This window comes from Callithrix jacchus, chromosome 15, assembly GCF_049354715.1.
Source record: "Callithrix jacchus isolate 240 chromosome 15, calJac240_pri, whole genome shotgun sequence".
Classification (NCBI taxonomy): Eukaryota; Metazoa; Chordata; class Mammalia; order Primates; family Cebidae; genus Callithrix; species Callithrix jacchus.
Window position 1 is genome coordinate 44,062,968 of NC_133516.1, and position 17,098 is coordinate 44,080,065.

Consider the following 17,098-nt stretch of genomic DNA (forward strand, 5'->3'; position numbering starts at 1 on the left):
AGGGGCAGAATTAAACTAAGGTAGACTTCATGAATGAGTGGCTAACCCTTAACACTCCCTGAGTGACTACCATATATTGTACCTCTTAGGAGCAGTACATTTTCATCCATGATGCCTTGTTGGAAGCCATTCTTGGAAAGGAGACTGAAGTATCTTCAAGTCAGCTGCACAGCTATGTTAACAGCATCCTTATACCAGGAGTAGGAGGAAAGACACGACTGGAAAAGCAATTCAAGGTAGTGCTTTGAATAAGTTTTTTTTGGCATAAAGCCAAAAAAGTGTTTAAATGCCTTGAGTTTGGAGGTTATATCTTCTTTGCACTAATGTCTACATGTCTGCAGTGAAGTAGATTTGTACTCCTTGTATGCCTGAAATGTAATGAAAAAGAAAATACAGTTTTGACCTATGTATGAATCATTGGTATTCAAGTAGATAGTACAGTGTTGTATTTTTTTTCTGAGCAATTTATGACTTTATCTGAATGTAAACATCAGCCCCTCACCATAATGACACAGTACTTTAAAGTCACTCGTTCATTCCAAAAAATATCCTATATCTTTTCTGAACTTATCTATCTTACCTTAATTATTAAGAATCATTACTTGGCTGGGCGCAGTGGCTCATGCCTGTAATCCCAGCACTTTGGGAGGCCGAGGTGGGCGGATCATGAGGTTAAGAGATCTAGACCATCCTGGCCAACATGGTGAAACCCATCTCTACTAAAAAATACAAAAAATTAGCTGGGCATGGTGGGGCTTGCCTGTATTCCCAGCTACTCAGGAGGCTGAGGCAGGAGAATCACTTGAACCCAGGAGGTGGAGGTGGAGGCAGCAGTGAGCCGAGATCGCACCACTGCACTCCAGCCTGGTGACAGAGAAAGAATATCTCAAAAAAAAAAAAAAAAGAATGATTACCTGTAGATATATTGTCCTAAAAATATGCCTATTTCAAAAACTAATCCAAAAGATAATTTAGAAATTAAAAAAGAATTACCTTTGGTAACTTTTCCTAAATGGTTTTGATTGTACCTCTTTTCTTTGATGGGAACATGAAGAAGCTTAAAAGCAGTTAAAAGGCCGGGCGAGGTGGCTCGCACCTGTAATACGAGCACTTTGGGAGGCCAAGGCTGGTGGATCATGAGGTCAGGAGATGGAGACCATCCTGGCTATCACAGTGAAACCCCACCTCTACTTAAAAAAAAAAAACACTAGCCAGGCTTGGTGGCAGGACTGTAGTCCCAGTTACTTGGGAGGCTGAGGCAGGAGAATTGCTTGAACCCAGGAGGTGAAGGTTGCAGTGAGCCGAGATCACGCCACTGTACTCCAGCCTGGGCAACAGAGCTGAGATTCTGTCTCAGAAAAAAAAAAAAAAAAGGCAGTTAAGGTTTATGTGGATTGGCTAAAGTGAAGGTGAAAAAGAGAGATTATAAGTACTATTAAAATAATTAAGACGGTCATCTGATAATACATCAAAATTGCTTTTAACGTGCACATACTGCCTTTCTCTCCAGTTACCAAGCACTTTCCTATTTGTCTTTTAAATTCTATTTTGCACATTGTTCTATATGTAAATAGTTTCTCCCTTTGTATCAAGATTCAAAGAATGAGATGACTCTACAGTATTAGTTTTCATGGTAAAACTTTCCATTGACTCTGAAACTTTGATTTGAATCTCAGCTGAACAGGTGAGACTGCCAAGCAAATTATACCAAGTGATAGGAAATGAAAAATAGTTTACTTTCACTGAGTTCAATCATAAAAGTCCTTTTAGGGCCGGGCGCGGTGGCTCACTCCTGTAATCCCAGCACTTTGGGAGGCCGAGGCGGGTGGATCACGAGGTCAAGAGATCGAGACCATCCCGGTCAACATGGTGAAACCCTGTCTCTACTAAAAATACAAAAAATTAGCTGGGCATGGTGGCGTGTGCCTGTAATCCCAGCTACTCGGGAGGCTGAGGCAGGAGAATTGCCTGAGCCCAGGAGGCGGAGATTGCGGTGAGCCAAGATCGTGCCATTGCACTCCAGCCTGGGTAAGAAGAGCGAAACTCTGTCTCAAAAAAAAAAAATTAAAATTAAAAAAAAAAAAGTCCTTTTAAATTTTTAGGTCATTTAAAATTTTGATTACCATAAAACTATGGGGTAATTAATAATGAGGACACAATGTATCATTTTAAATGTTTAACATGAGTTCTTATAAAATATTAAGTACCAACATTTCTTAAATTCTGCCTTTTTCATTTCTGTAATATTTGTTTATACATACTTTAAAAATTAATGGAAGAAATGTGACACAGGCACTAACCATTTTAGAGCTCAAGACGAAGAAAAAAACAAGAATCAGAAACTTGAAAATTATATCCAGGGACCATGAGTTTTACTAAAGCATCTGGAGAAGAACGCTGGTCTCATATATTCCATTAATACTGACGCCAGATGCCCCCCCAAAATAGGATTGACAAAATGGTTCACCCAATCTACATTAACAGGAATAATAACCAAACTATTAGGCCTGTTTCTTATAACAGCCTCAGATCAAGGTTAGTTCAACAGAAATGTACTGAGAACTAATTAAGTGTTCCTTTATCTTCAAGAAACTTGATATTAGCTTATAATAAATAACATTAAACCATCTTTTTTAATGTAGACTTACTTGGGTCTTTTGTGCAATGAGGAATCCAGAAAAAAAATTCATAACAGCAATGACATCACTGTAACAGAAAAATCCACATAGTTCTATAAATATGTATTGCACATGGTACCTGTTTAGGGCCTGATAGTAGAAATAAGAAAGATGCAATCAAAATTACTGAGAGAAGTACCCCTAGGGAAGCCCGAGTGTTCTTTGGGTGTAGTAGATTACACCTGTAATCTTAGCTCTTATAATCCCAGCCCCTGTCATCCCAGAGCAGCCTGGGCAACATAGGAAGACCCCAATTCTATAAACAATTTTAAAAATTAGCTGGTTGTGGTGACAGCACACCTGTGGTCCTAGCTACTCAGGAGGCTGAGGTGGGAGGAACACACTTTGAGTGAGCTACAGTCGTGCCACTGCACTCCAGCCTGGGCAAGCAAGGAAGACCCTGTGTCTTCAAAGGTTCTTTGGGGCACAAAAATGGTCTTAAACATTTATCAGTAATCTAATGATTGGGATTTTTGCCAAAGTGTCAAGCAGATGCTATTAGTTTTATCTCTGAATGAACACTAAAATGTTGCTTTCTTTTTCAGCTGGTCACACAATGTAATGCAAAATATGTGGAATGTTTTAGTGCTCAGAAAGAGTGTAACAAAGAAAAGAACAGAAACTCTTCAGTTGTGCCATGTAAGACCTTAAAATCAGTTAGTGATCTTTTAAACTGGATTGTATGTATTAAGTACAGAGGCAACTACTACTCTGATGGTATTGATAGCACCCTTCAATTGTACTGTACGTGGCTGTGTGGTAGAAGGTTTTGAAAATGTCCTTTTAGTAACCTCATTAATATATGACTCTACACCAGCCTCTTACCTGGTACTACCGAAAGGGAAAATGTTATGCTCATTCAACTAAGGAAGTTTGATGAAACTGGGAGAGGTGGCTGTCAGAGTCAGCAAGTTGCTTCATCTATCTGATGTAGAATATAGCTTCATTTCACCTTGGAATGCAAGAATTGGGTTACTTCTAACATATTATAACATAAAACAATAATAAAGCTGTTACAGCTGTGGCATTAACATTCCTTTAAAACTTAGAATCTTGGATTAATCTTACAACTGGAACTATATTATTCAGTTACTGTGGCTGTGGAGATCAAAGTGCTGTTGATTGGTGGTGACCTTTGTGTAAATAACTCAGGACATAGCAGAGGATACTGTCTGTGTGCTGTAGACATATACATAGGTGATCATTGGGGAGATTTATCTCTAATGAAAAAGACCACCCTTTTCTAAGCCCATCATGAACAGAAAGAGATGGAGAAGGGGTTGGGGGTCAAAGTACATGTTGGTATAATTGTAGGAATAAGAAACTAGAGTCAAAAGTTATCTGAAACCCTCTGTTGTGTCCATATAGAGTATTCTGTTATTGATCTTCTGTAAAATCTCTCTCCCACAGTAAACCTGTATTCCTACAATGCCTGTGTCCTTCCGTGTATGTGCAGCAAAATTTCATTTTACATTCTGCCTCAGCTGATAACACTTTAGCTTGTTTAAAAATATAGATAAGTCTTAGAAAGGGAAGCCAGGAGGATATGTTATTCATCAAGCAAATCTCAGAAAGAGCTGTAGGTTCTGTGTGTATAATAAGGCAAATGTGGTGTTTTTGTTTTTTCCATATGATAGCTGAGCGTGCTCGAGTGGGTCTTGCACCATTGCCTGGAATGAAAGGAACAGATTACATAAATGCTTCTTATATCATGGTGAGAGTCAACAGTTAATTATAAATAAAGTCAATTAAACTGAAAGGTGTTAAAGAGCAGATACCACCTGTGTGACTGATTTCATTTTTGAAATAATTTCTCAGTGTGTAATATGGAAAGTGTAGAGATTTCTGTATCTTAGAACTTCCAGCAAAAGAAACCTAATCAGTGGGGGTACAAAAATGCTTAAATTAAGCAAAATGCTTCTTAAGGAATCAATTTTATTGTTAATTTCATACATCTAGTCTTTGAATAACTGTTGAAATTTCTGTTAAGTGAAAACAGCAGGGGTAACTAGAAGCGAACTGCACATGGAGAGAAAATTGTCTGTACAATGCTAGCCGAAGTACATCTAAAAATTAGCCAAATATACTGAATGCCTTTCTCAATTATTTGAGTGTAGTCAAAACAACACTATCTTATTTCATGAATATATTGTACTGCCACAAAGTTAGGATAAAACACTCATATTCACTGACTTTTTTTGTCTTCCCAACTGAAGGGCTATTATAGGAGCAATGAATTTATTATAACTCAGCATCCTCTGCCACATACTACGAAAGATTTCTGGCGAATGATTTGGGATCATAACGCACAGATCATTGTCATGCTGCCAGACAACCAGAGCTTGGTAAGCAAAGCACATCTGCTATATATTAACGAGCCCATGAGGCTACAAGCATAAATTACTTTGATACTTCGCCATAGAGCTAGTATCCATATATGCTAGGGAGGGAATTTAAAATTCTTATCTTGAAGTCTATAGAGATTCCTTCCATAGTCTCATAATACTGTCTCTATCAGTTCCATCACTTGATTCTCTGATGCTATTCATATCACCTTTCAATTCTACTGTCTGTGGCAGTGTGGTAGAAGGATCTGAAAAGGTCCTTTTAGTAACCTCATTAATACATGACTTTAAATCAACATCTTACCTGCTCTATGTCACTTTTGAAAAGTAATAAATGTAGCTTACAGGTATTGAGTATGTAACTATGTTTACATACATTAACTTGTTTAATCCTCAACAATTTTAAGACATAGGTGCTATTATTTTCTCACATGATAGCTAAGAAAACTGAGGGAACAAACTTGCTCAAGAACACACATAAGTATCTGGAGCCAGGATTTCAACCTGAGTCATATGTCGCCAGAGACTGTGCTTTTAATAATTGTACTGTATATCCTACCCCCAAAATTTGTATCAAAAGTACTGATGATGTATCTTTTCCTCTTATATAGGTAAGTCAGATCTCCTGCAGGGATAGGCTATCTCGCTCCAACTTAAAGGTCTTTAAGACTAAGCTGCTACTACTTTCCCCTCCCTTAGACCTCCTGTATTTCAGTCTCTATACAGAAGGGCGAGCAAGTTTATAAAACAGACTTAAATGTTTCTTCTTAGATCTCCTGGATACTTAAGTTTCAGAATTAGCTGAGTCTACAAAAGTAACTATGTGGACATGTGAGCCCGTAAGGTAAAAACAAAAACAGTGAGGATCTGCCTTTATGATAGTCAGATTAATGAGTTTTTTAATCAAGGAAGAACAGCATGTGACTGAACCCCCAGTCTTGGTGACATGCATTTGACTGTGTGCCCAGTCAGTAGGAACTTCTTCACTTTGTCGCATTTTGCTCCAGCTTCAGGATACCAAGACTGCTTCTGTATGATGGAATGGCAATAAAGTTGAGAATCTTAAACTAAAAGCTGGAGTGTAAATTTTCAAATTAGCTGGCAATAGGGTCTATTCGGTTTGGCATGTGGAAATTGGAGGCACTTAGGGTTGTTAAAACATTCATTTGTTGGATGAATCAGTATTTTGTTATTGTCACCTAACAAAGGGCAATCACCCTAAAGTGTCTACCCAGCAGCTCATTTGTATGTGGAGACTGCTGGACCAAATAAGTGGGTACGTGTTCTGCAGACACTAAGGATATATGAATATGCCATCTCAGTGTCTCTCTGAGGCCTTGGAAGGCTAGATTGGAATCATATACAACTGACCTCTCAGTTCTGAGATGGAAAGTTTCATCATTGCACAGTGTTTCCTAAACATTGATATCTCTGAGTTCTTTTTGTTTGTTGTATTATTACTGCTATACCTTTACGAGGTCATAATTCTCTAAGGAGCCCAAAAGTCACTGGTTTCTAACACAAAATACTGATGTAGATGCCCAGATGTCTTTGATCTATAAATATACTTGTAAGCGAAACAGTCATGAGACCAGTGTGCCTGCTAAATTAAGAGTAGTAGTTATTTTTCTTAGACTTTCAAGAGGAACCATTCTTCTACCTTTCTTCTACCATAATTCAAATCCCTTTAGCTCATTAATTTACTATTCATGTTATGATGATAGTATTTCTTTAAGGTAAGTAATTTTTATTCCCACTTTTCAGATATGGAAAATAAGGCTCAGGTTAATTTCCCTGGGATCACATTCACTCATGAATCCTATGCTACATCTGTGCATATTTGTTGCATTTAGATGCCCTGTTCATTACCTTCTGTGTTTGGTATCTGTGTCCTTGGACAAAACCTATTAAAACCCACGACAGTTACAGACTTCTTTTGTATAGACTAAACCCAATTGCTAATCTGTTTCCCCTTATGCTTAGCTTTAAAAATAAAAATGTACTTGGCAATAAGCTATATCGAAACTTGAAAGGGTGATAAGTCTTATTGGACTGTTGGCTCATTTCTAATGCAACAATGTAAGATTAAACAAAGCCTTCTTTGTTTTGAACATTATTCAGAATTATTCTGACTTCAATGATAGTAGCGAGGCATCTTCAGGAAAATGCCCATAGAAACCTATCTATTACAGGAGAACTACAGTTTGCCATTTAAGCCAATTAGAAAACAGGGGTATACAATCATAATCATATTTCACCTATGCAACAATTAACTTTCTGTTAGGCATCCATAGTTTTTAGGGATAGAATTCAAGTACCAAGCCTGCATATCTATTTTTAATCTTAAAATGGATGAACATTTAAAGCTTGCCTGATTGAAAGCTGAAAGACTTTCTGTGTTATCCCCTCTTGAAATATAACATTGACAGATTTACTTTTCTTTTAAAGACTGTCTTGTACATACATCCAACCTACTTATTCACACATAATCTTCCAAAAAAGTTCTATCCCTTACCATTTATTAGCTGTGTGATTTTAGATAATTTATGGACCCCCACTCCCCAAAACCTTTATATCCTCATCTGTAAAGACAGATGATAATCTCCTCAGGGTTATATACAAAATTTGTACAGAACTCATACAACTCAATAGCAGAATCATGAAATACCTGATTTAAAAATGGGCAAAAGACCTGAACAGACATTTCTCCAAAGAAGACATAAAGATGGCCAATAGGTATATGAAAAGGTGCTCAGCCTCATTAATTTTCAGGGAAATGCAAATCAAAATACCTCACATCCGTTAGGATAGCTATTCAGAAAAATCAAAATTTTTGATACCAAATGCTGGCAAGGTTAATGAAGAAAAGAAAACTCTCATACACTGTTGGTGGGAATGTAGACTGGTAGAGCCAAGAGAGAAAACTGTCTGGAGGTTTCTAAATAAATTAAAAATAGAACTACCATAAGACCCAGCAGTCCTTCTTGTGGTCATATACCCAGAGGAAATGAAATCAAGATATTTGCACTCCCCTATTCATTGCAACATTATTAGCAACAGCCAAGATATGATAACAACCTAAGTTTCCATCAATGTAGAAATGGATAAAGAAATTATGGGGTGGGGAGGAAATGGGTAGATGTAAAATAAGAGGATACAAAACAACAGATGAGGAAGAACAAGTTTACAGATCTCATGTCTAACATGAGGATTACAGGTAATAAAATTGTACTGTATTTGGAATTCATACCAATATGAGTGCATTTTAGTTGTTCCTGCCACAAAAGCAAAAGTGAGATGATGGGTATGTTAATTTGCTCCTAACTATAGTTACCTTTTTACTATCTATATGTATGTATCCCACATCATCACACTAAAAATATACAAGAAAACTTCTTTTAAAAGTCTCTTGTCTTACTAGAATATTGTAAAAATTAAGGTAATGTTTATGAAAGTCCTTTGTTATTAACATAATCCATAGGAAATAATTAGCATGTCTTGATTGCTTAAGCAATTGTGAAATTAAAAAATTAATTGGCCTAGATCCTGCTTCCTTTTTTTTACTATGTCAGTTATATTAAAGAACACTTCTCAACTGGGGTAATAAGTCCCCTATAGAGGGATTGTTTTAGATTGCTACAGTAACAGATGAGAGGTGCTAGGAAACTCAAAATATATTTTACAATAGAATACAATAACCAGTGAAGTTGGTGTGAGTAGATGGGAACATATAATTCTATCAACTCAGTTTAAAAGATGGCTTGAGAGGTATGGGGAATGACAAAATCAGTATGCAAGAAATAAAAAACAAATGTTTGGCAGAACTGCAGAGGCTTTTTTTTTTTGGTTCCCAAAGGCAGAAGATGAGTTTGTGTACTGGCCAAGTCGAGAAGAATCCATGAACTGTGAGGCCTTTACCGTCACCCTTATCAGCAAAGACAGACTGTGCCTCTCTAATGAAGAACAAATTATCATCCATGACTTTATCCTTGAAGCTACACAGGTAACCTAACCCTCAGTTCCTCACTAATAGCCGTACCCGGGCCCTGGATCATCATTCTAAGTAATAATGAAGTAATTTACCACCCTCAAGGCAGGCTCAGGCATTTGAGTAAGACTTAATTTTAAATATGTACATTTTCCTTTTTAATTCCTTCAAATATTTGCTTTTTCCAGCTGGCTAGATGAAATGTAATGGTTCCTCTGACTGAGCATGCATACAAATAGGTCTGTTGACCTAATTATAAAAACAATATACTAGGGCTCAATATTTTCTTTGCCATCAGAAATGTAAGTCTTGCAATGTGTTGCAGAGATGATAATACTAAGGTTTTTTAAGTAAATATTTGGCTGCCTTCTCATGGGATAAGTAAGGGGAAGGCCTCTTCTATTAGTAATTTAGATAATGAGCTCCTTACCCCTTCCTTGTTTTGCTTTAATTTTATAAATATGAAAATAGAGTAGGCTATAAGGTCTTTGATAATTTATTGTCACTTGAAATTTTTGACTAAGCCAAATGAAGTTGTTTTACTAGCAGGCCCTACTTGGTTTGTTTTGAGACAGGGTCTTACCCACAGAGGTATGACCAAAGCTCAGTGTAATCCCAAACTCCTGGGCCCAAGTAATCCTTTCACAACAGCCTTTTGAGTAGCAAAGACTCCAGGCACGTGCCACATGCCTAGTTAATTTTTTTTAATTTTTTTAAAGACAGAGGTCTCCCTGTGTTGCCCAGGCAGGTCTTGAACTCCTGGCCTCAAGCAATCCTCCTGCCTTGGCCCCCACAAAGTGCTGGAATTACAGGCATGAACCACTGTGTCCAGCCATACTTGTTTTTGTTTCTTTGTTTTAAGGCAAGCAGACCTCCCTCGTATTTTTCTTCTTACCAGCTGTGGTTTGGTTAACTTGACATTGTTGAGAGTTACCTGTACCACATGCTTTCTCAGGAGCAAGTTCTAGTTATTAGATTGTAGATATGTGAAATAAAGGAAGGGATTTGACTCATGTTGTATTGGTTACAGGATGACTATGTTCTAGAAGTTCGGCACTTTCAGTGTCCCAAATGGCCTAACCCAGATGCCCCCATAAGTAGTACCTTTGAACTTATCAATGTCATCAAGGAAGAGGCCTTAACAAGGGATGGTCCCACCATTGTTCATGATGAGTATGTATCTGTTTCTTAAGTTTAAGATGTAAACAGTTTTTTTGTTGTTGTTGAATGTCTTGTTGAAAATGAAGCCAGAATTTTAAAACCTATCCCCAACCTCAGGTTGTGACAACTCTGTATTACTTCTAATGTGGACAGATACAAAGTGTTACTGCTCTGTTTACATTTTAATAAGTCAAACTCTTCCAATGCTCCAGGTTCTTCTAGAGTATATGTTCTGGAAAGGGGAAAGTATTGTATCTTAGCCAACAAAAGTAGACCTGCATGCATTTAGAGGTTTTATGTCTTAGTAACAAAGAAGTAGTAACTGTTTACATTAATTAAATACTTTTTAAAAATCCTTACACTAAATTTCAAACACTTGTTAGGGAAATAACCTTTTAAGAGATGATTTAGTTGATCAGTAGGGATAAAGCTACTAGAATTAATGATGATATTTAAAGTTCATAATGTGTTTTAAAGTCTACAGTACTGTCCTTTGGGATATAAAGATAAAGAATACAAATCTCAGAAAAATTACTTGCCCCCAGTCTCGGAGCTTCTAAGTGTCAGAATGGTATCCCAACCCAGCACCTTTGCACTTCAGTAAGAAGGAAAGGGTCATAGATATATCTTATTGTATATGGATATTTGGAGCCAAACTTCATGGCTGGAATCAGCCTGTAAGTCAGTTGTGTAATTGAATCGTTTCAAATCTCACAAACCGTTAGCCAATAGGGAATCAATTATACATGACCATTTTTATTTTAGTTCCAAGGTAGCTCTTGGTCAGCAGTATCCATTATGTTCATTAAATTACCAACTACCCAAGTAGCATACAGTATTAATAAATTTGAAAGTGAAGCTTATTGTAAAGCCTTTTTTCCCTTGCACTAATGCTATAACATGAAGTACACAAGGACTCAGCACCTACACCTCAAAGCATAGTACTCTCCTACTTGAAGTAATGTGTACTAGCAGCTTCCAAAAAATTTTATAGTCTTTAAAAATGTTGGCCTGATTCTTAGTTAGATGAAAAATTAAGATTTGAAAAGCATTACAGTTGAAACATTAATTAAATAGCACACTAAGTAAGATCACTGGAAATGTGACAACCACCAACAGTGTTGAAATAGCACAGCCAGCCAAAATAACTGAGGACTTGCTACTGAACTATGAAACTTTGTGGTATGCAGTTAAAACATGAAGTCAGGGCATTTTCTAGAATTCTGCTGGGTTTTACTAGCTCTTATCATCTCTTTTCATTAAATTCTAATGTTACTGCCCAGTTACATGACTGGTTTTGCCGTTATGGTAGTACTCCGAGGTATTATGTCCTGAAATCAGTAATGTACCTAATCTTATATTTTAGAGTAAGGAAACAGGAAAAGAAAAACCACCATCAGTTAAATACTAAACAGAAGTGTTCAATTCACTTACGTATATTCGACTTTTGAGTATATTTTTCTTATTCAGCGATTTTTATGCCACATGCTGAATATATACTACCTCAGAAAGTAATCAGATGTAGCTCATTCTTACGCTTATATACAGAAAGAGCAAATTAATCCTAAACTGGTAGATCTGCAAATATCATATAGGTGAGCTGCCTTAAAAGCCACCAGTAGAAATGTATTAATTCATTTATCTACTATCTGTGGAGATAACTTAATTCTATTGAAATTACTTTTCCACATTACTGAAGAGCAACTTAAAAATTTTTAAAGTTGCTAGCTCTAGTGTAATACTCTCAATACCAGTTCCTTTTCCATCTTACCTACTTTTTTGTACCTCTAAATATCACTTCCTGAGAGACTATAAACACCTCAAATTCAGTATAGCTACAACCAAACTCATCTTCCCTGCCTGCCCCTAATCAACTTAGTTGTACAAACCTCAAACATATCAGAGTTCTTCTCGAGTCTCCCTCACATCCACGTCTAACTGGCCACCAAGTCTGGTTCATGCTATCCACTCCTTCAATAGACTTTTCAAAAATATTTTACAATCTGGTGTAAGTTTACTTTTTCAGCTTCATCTCAATCTGCCACTGAAGTACTACCTCCTGCATACCACCTTGCCCCTGCAAATGCTCTCCACTACATACCTTTTCACTCAACACACAGTTCAAAAGTCACTCTCTCAGACAATCTCTAACTCATCCCAGAGGTGCTAAGCAAAATCATTAACATCACATCCTTACCAGTGCATACCAGCTAAATGTCATTCCTGCTTATAATGTCAAACCATAATTGTGTACATGACTATCGCTTTCACTTTGCTGAGGCCAGCAATGGTAATTCATTCATCTCAGTCTCCATAGAGTGAAAGCTAATTCCTGGGACAGAGTGGGTGTTGGGTAGGTATTTGCATGAATGGGTATGTGTTTTAAATTGTGATGACTTACAAACTATTAAGCATATGTACCCCTATAGAAAATGTCCTCAGGAAGCCTTACTCTTTGTCTCATTTATTGTTCAAAGTCATTTTGGCTGCTTAAATTTTTCTTTTCAAAGTCATTTTAAGCTCTGTCAAAAGCAGGAGTGAACAGGCTTAGAGAAAAGGCCTGCATGCATGTGGTATGTGAGGAAAAGAGTTGAACCTTTAGTGTGGAAACACCATGACGTCTATTTTATCTTCATAGAGATCTTTTTAACACCTGCTTTCAGGGGTGGCAGCAGGGGGTTCTCAGGTATGTCTCAAGTGGATGACATTTCTAGATAAGTGAGCTAAGAATAAAATTAAACCAAAAAGTAAACTGCTTCTATTTGAGGACAGGCACAGCTTAAAGACAAACTGCTTCATTCTCAGCATTCTATAGTCATCTGTTCAAGATTATTCTGCTCAGAGGCTGATCTGCATCATTACTGTCAAATTTTAAAAATAGCATGTGTTCCCACAGAAGAAGTTTAGAACATAAGCATGGTTCTCACAAAGTCTTATAAGACAGCTGTAGATCAGACCTCACCCAAATTACTCCATTTACTCATAGACTGAAGAAGACTTTTCTGTGCAAATAAATATTTAATTACTCACTCTGGAGATACATCTATCACCCTTTGGATAGCATAATAATATAAAAATACTTATCTACCTTATTCACACCCATTCTGTCATGAGTGGACAGTAAATGAAAGTTTTCCAGAGGTACATGACTTGTGATAACATCACTTTCAGAGCTAATATTTTCTCAGTTTTAATTTCTAAGATAGATAGTAAATATTGACATATACAGCCTAAATAATCTCTTTGGAGGTCCTCAATACTTTTTTGTTTTAATTTGACCCTGAGATCAAAGAGTCTGAAAACTGTTGAGATACTCTGTAAGAGACACAAAAAGTATATGAACTATAGTATAACAAAGGCTATATCTATACCAGAGGCGGCAAAGACACCCACAAATCATAACTAAGCCCAGTATTTTCCTTTTTCTGTGAGCCTTATAGAAGGCGTTCGTGTTGCCATTCTTCCACAAGACTGACCCTTCTTCAAGCTTCAATTCTTTGTTTTCCTTTCTGCCCTACTGATTTCAAAGGGAAGCCACATTTCTTCACAGTGTCAGGGTTATAACTCAAGATTATAATCTTGGATATAATTTTTTTTTACATCTTAAAAGCTACAACAATTAAAAGTAAATATATGAAATAGAGAAAAACGGTTAAATGCCCACAGTTAGTATACTGACTATTCAGGCAACCACAATGTGTTTTAAAATGAATATAGACAGAGCATCTAACATTACTGTACATCAGGAACTTAAAGTACTTTCTTTTGTAATGTCTTTGAAGTAAAGGCAGGGAAAGATGAAAAAAATCAGGTTTTTTCCTTAACACCACTACTTAAATAACCATTACTTATAATGGAGCCCTTAGAGGAAGTGGCAAACAAAATATCAAAGCCAGTGAATTTATATACTACTCTCATTTTATCTAGGTTATAGATTACTTGTATCACTTTTGCACCAAGTCCCTGTCGTTTTAAATGCAGATTCATGAAACTCAATGAACATCCTTTAATCCCACTTAATTCCTAAACTTCTGAAAGAGAATGACCTTTTTTGTTGTTTTTATTCTGTCATCACCTTTGGTATGCAGAAGATATTTAAAAGTATCTGTGCCTTGATTGATCTAGATTCTTGTCATATTGCGGCCATATTGTATAGGTACTTTTTACTTTAACTGCTTATTTAAGTATGGCTAAATACAGGAAAGGGGAGAGTAATCCCACATGGAGTGCATGCTGTGTAACAAAGATAAATGTTATCTGACTTTTCTGTCTGACTGGCCACAGACAGCTGTGAAAAAGCTAAGAAAAAGGGGAGATCTTAAGTGTAAGCATTTCACTAGTACAGATTAAACAAATGTTAAATTCTTCCCCTTCTGATCAAAATCAGTACAAATTTTTTTTTAATACTATGCTAAAATGAGGTCAACTCAGTACAATTTAGAATCTGAGGAAAGATAACATGCTGAACAAGAACTAAAAACCACAATAAATCACAGTTAATGGAACAATCATAGTAGGGTATTAAAATATGTGCTCAGAGGTCTAAAGGAAGATTTCATGAAATGAATCAAGAACATTTATTATTAAACAGGAATAAATTAGGCCTAAGAATGAAAAAATATATTAACTCATGAAACTAAAAACTTAAAACTAAAATATGGAAGCCAGATACAGAAGACCTAACATACGTCTAAGAAGTGATCCATGGGGCAATAAAACACAGGTTAAAGAGGAAGAAATAACAGCTGAGGTTTTCTAAAAACAGAATCAAGTATTAAGTTTGTAAACTGAGTGAGCAGAATACATCTGATCAGCAGCAGAGAGAAGATTTGAATGCCACAATTAACAAGCCTGATTTAATAGTGATATAGAGAAGTTTGCACCCAAGAAAGACTGTATAGAGAGACTTAGATTCTCTTTAAACACAAATGGTTTATCTACATACATTCCCCCAAAACAGATACAAGGCCACATTCATTGATTACAACCCACTTATATTAGAAGCCAACAGTGAAATAAGATCCCAAATCCTTATACCTAGAAACTGAAATCCTTACATCTAGGATTGCTTATAAATAATTCATGGATTGAAGATGTAACCAAAATAGACATTGCAAAATACTTAAAAATGATGATGAAGGCACTGCATTTCAAAACTGGTGGAATGGAGCAAAACTGTACTTAGAGGAAAAAAATATACAGCCTGTGTAAACTATACATATTTGAAAAGTTAAACAGACTAAGCATTCAACTCAAGCCAAAAAAATGCACCAGATAAATCAACAAAAAGTGCAAGGAATTACAAGCAAATAGTAATGAAAACGGGGGCTGGAAGGCGATAGTAAAATTTAAGCAATAGATAGTCTAATAAAAGATACAGTTTTGGAAATATGATGAAGGAAAAAAGTCTACCGTTTATCTGTAGCTACATTAAAAACATTCAAGAGTTGGCCTGGCACAGTGGCTCACGCCTATAATCCCAGCACTTTGGGAGGCCGAGGCGAGCAGATCACAAGGTCAGGAGTTCGAGACCAGCCTGGCCAACATGGTGAAACCCCATCGCTACTAAAAATACAACAATTATCTGGGCATGGTGGCGGGCGCCTGCAATCCTAGCTACTCAAGAGGCTGAGGTAGGAGAATCGTTTGAACCCAGGAGGTAAAGGTTCCAGTGAACCGAGATCACTCCATTGCACCCCAACCTGGGCAATAGGATGAGACTGTCTCAAAAAAAAGAAAGAATCCGAGAGTTGTTAATTTGCTTAGGTGTGATCGTTAGCATGTTTTTTAAGTGCTTATCTTTTAGAGTTTTATAATAAATTATGACAAATACCTGAGATTTGCTTAAAACTATATTGAGGAAGAAAAAGAAATGAAAGAAGAATGGCCATGAGCTGTTGAACATTATAACTGAATGATGACTACATGAAGGTTACTGTACTATTTATTACACATTGGTGTCTAACATTTTCTATAATAAAAAGCTAAAAATAATAGATATTTTAAAAGAAATAAGCATTTAAGACTTTGTAACTCTATACTAATAAATGTTAAGCCTAGAAATAAGCATAGTAAAATAACATTTAGTGAACACATGGTATGTGGTGTGTGCCAGTCTCTGTTCTGAGCCATTTACATGTATCAGCTCAATTTTAAGCTCCAATCTCACTGTGCAATTTTGGCCAGTTACTTCACCTGAATGTGCCATACTTATTCAACCTCAAATGGAGATCATACCAGTACCCATACCATAGGGTTACTGTGAGGATTAAGTCAGTACATGTAAATACCTAGAAGAGAAACTGGCACATAAAGCACAACATACATTAGTGATCAGTAAGAACTGAATAAAAGAATGAGTTTTCCACCTGTTAGGTCCTGACCAAGGCTGCATTTTGAACAATCGTATACAGAAGATTAATGCAACATTGATTTAAACAAACAAAGCTTAGCACCAGAATGGAAAAGTATAGGCCAAGCTTACTTATTTGAACATCGATACAAAAAACGTCAATAAAGTGCTGTCTAATAAAACCTAGTATGTTATATTGAAAGAATTACATATCCTGAAACACTTACCCTGGTAATGTAGAGCTGGTGTTAAGCTTTTGATATATTACCAAAAGTTTATCAGTAAATTCAGGACATTTTTAGAGACATTTCAAAAAAAAAAATCAGTAGACACTGAAAAGCATGCAATAAAATGACACCCATTCATGACCTTCCCCACAAAATAACAACACTTAGCAGAGTAAAAATAGAAAGCATCCTCTTTACCTTTATAACTGTTATTTACCAGATGCATATTAGCAAATATTTTAACTTAATATTTAAAAACTTAGAAGCTTGGCCATTTAAGACACGTGATACTTGCTCTCAGTGCTAGTACATAAGCCTATGTAGGTTCTAGCCAACAAAGTAAAAGG

The 17,098-nt window shown here is 36.4% G+C and overlaps 1 protein-coding gene and 1 long non-coding RNA gene across 5 annotated transcripts in view; one reads left to right on the top strand and one right to left on the bottom strand.

Moving 5' to 3' along the window:
* The window catches only part of PTPRG (protein tyrosine phosphatase receptor type G), a 766,801-nt gene that overhangs the window by 742,169 nt on the left and 7,534 nt on the right, over positions 1-17,098 (top strand). For all 4 annotated transcript variants that reach the window (XM_002758499.6, XM_002758500.6, XM_008981938.6 and 1 more), the window contains 6 exons: positions 90-236; positions 3,224-3,317; positions 4,316-4,392; positions 4,895-5,023; positions 8,880-9,026; positions 10,042-10,184. In XM_002758499.6, coding sequence (XP_002758545.3) covers positions 90-236; positions 3,224-3,317; positions 4,316-4,392; positions 4,895-5,023; positions 8,880-9,026; positions 10,042-10,184 — 737 coding nt within the window. The remainder of the gene's footprint in view (positions 1-89; positions 237-3,223; positions 3,318-4,315; positions 4,393-4,894; positions 5,024-8,879; positions 9,027-10,041; positions 10,185-17,098) is intronic.
* Positions 1-17,098, bottom strand: part of LOC108588442 (uncharacterized) — an 88,294-nt gene that overhangs the window by 35,606 nt on the left and 35,590 nt on the right. Inside the window, exons 3-4 of the long non-coding RNA XR_008476751.2 lie at positions 2,649-2,706; positions 83-368 (exon numbers count right to left, since the gene is read on the bottom strand). This is a non-coding gene — a long non-coding RNA (uncharacterized LOC108588442). The remainder of the gene's footprint in view (positions 1-82; positions 369-2,648; positions 2,707-17,098) is intronic.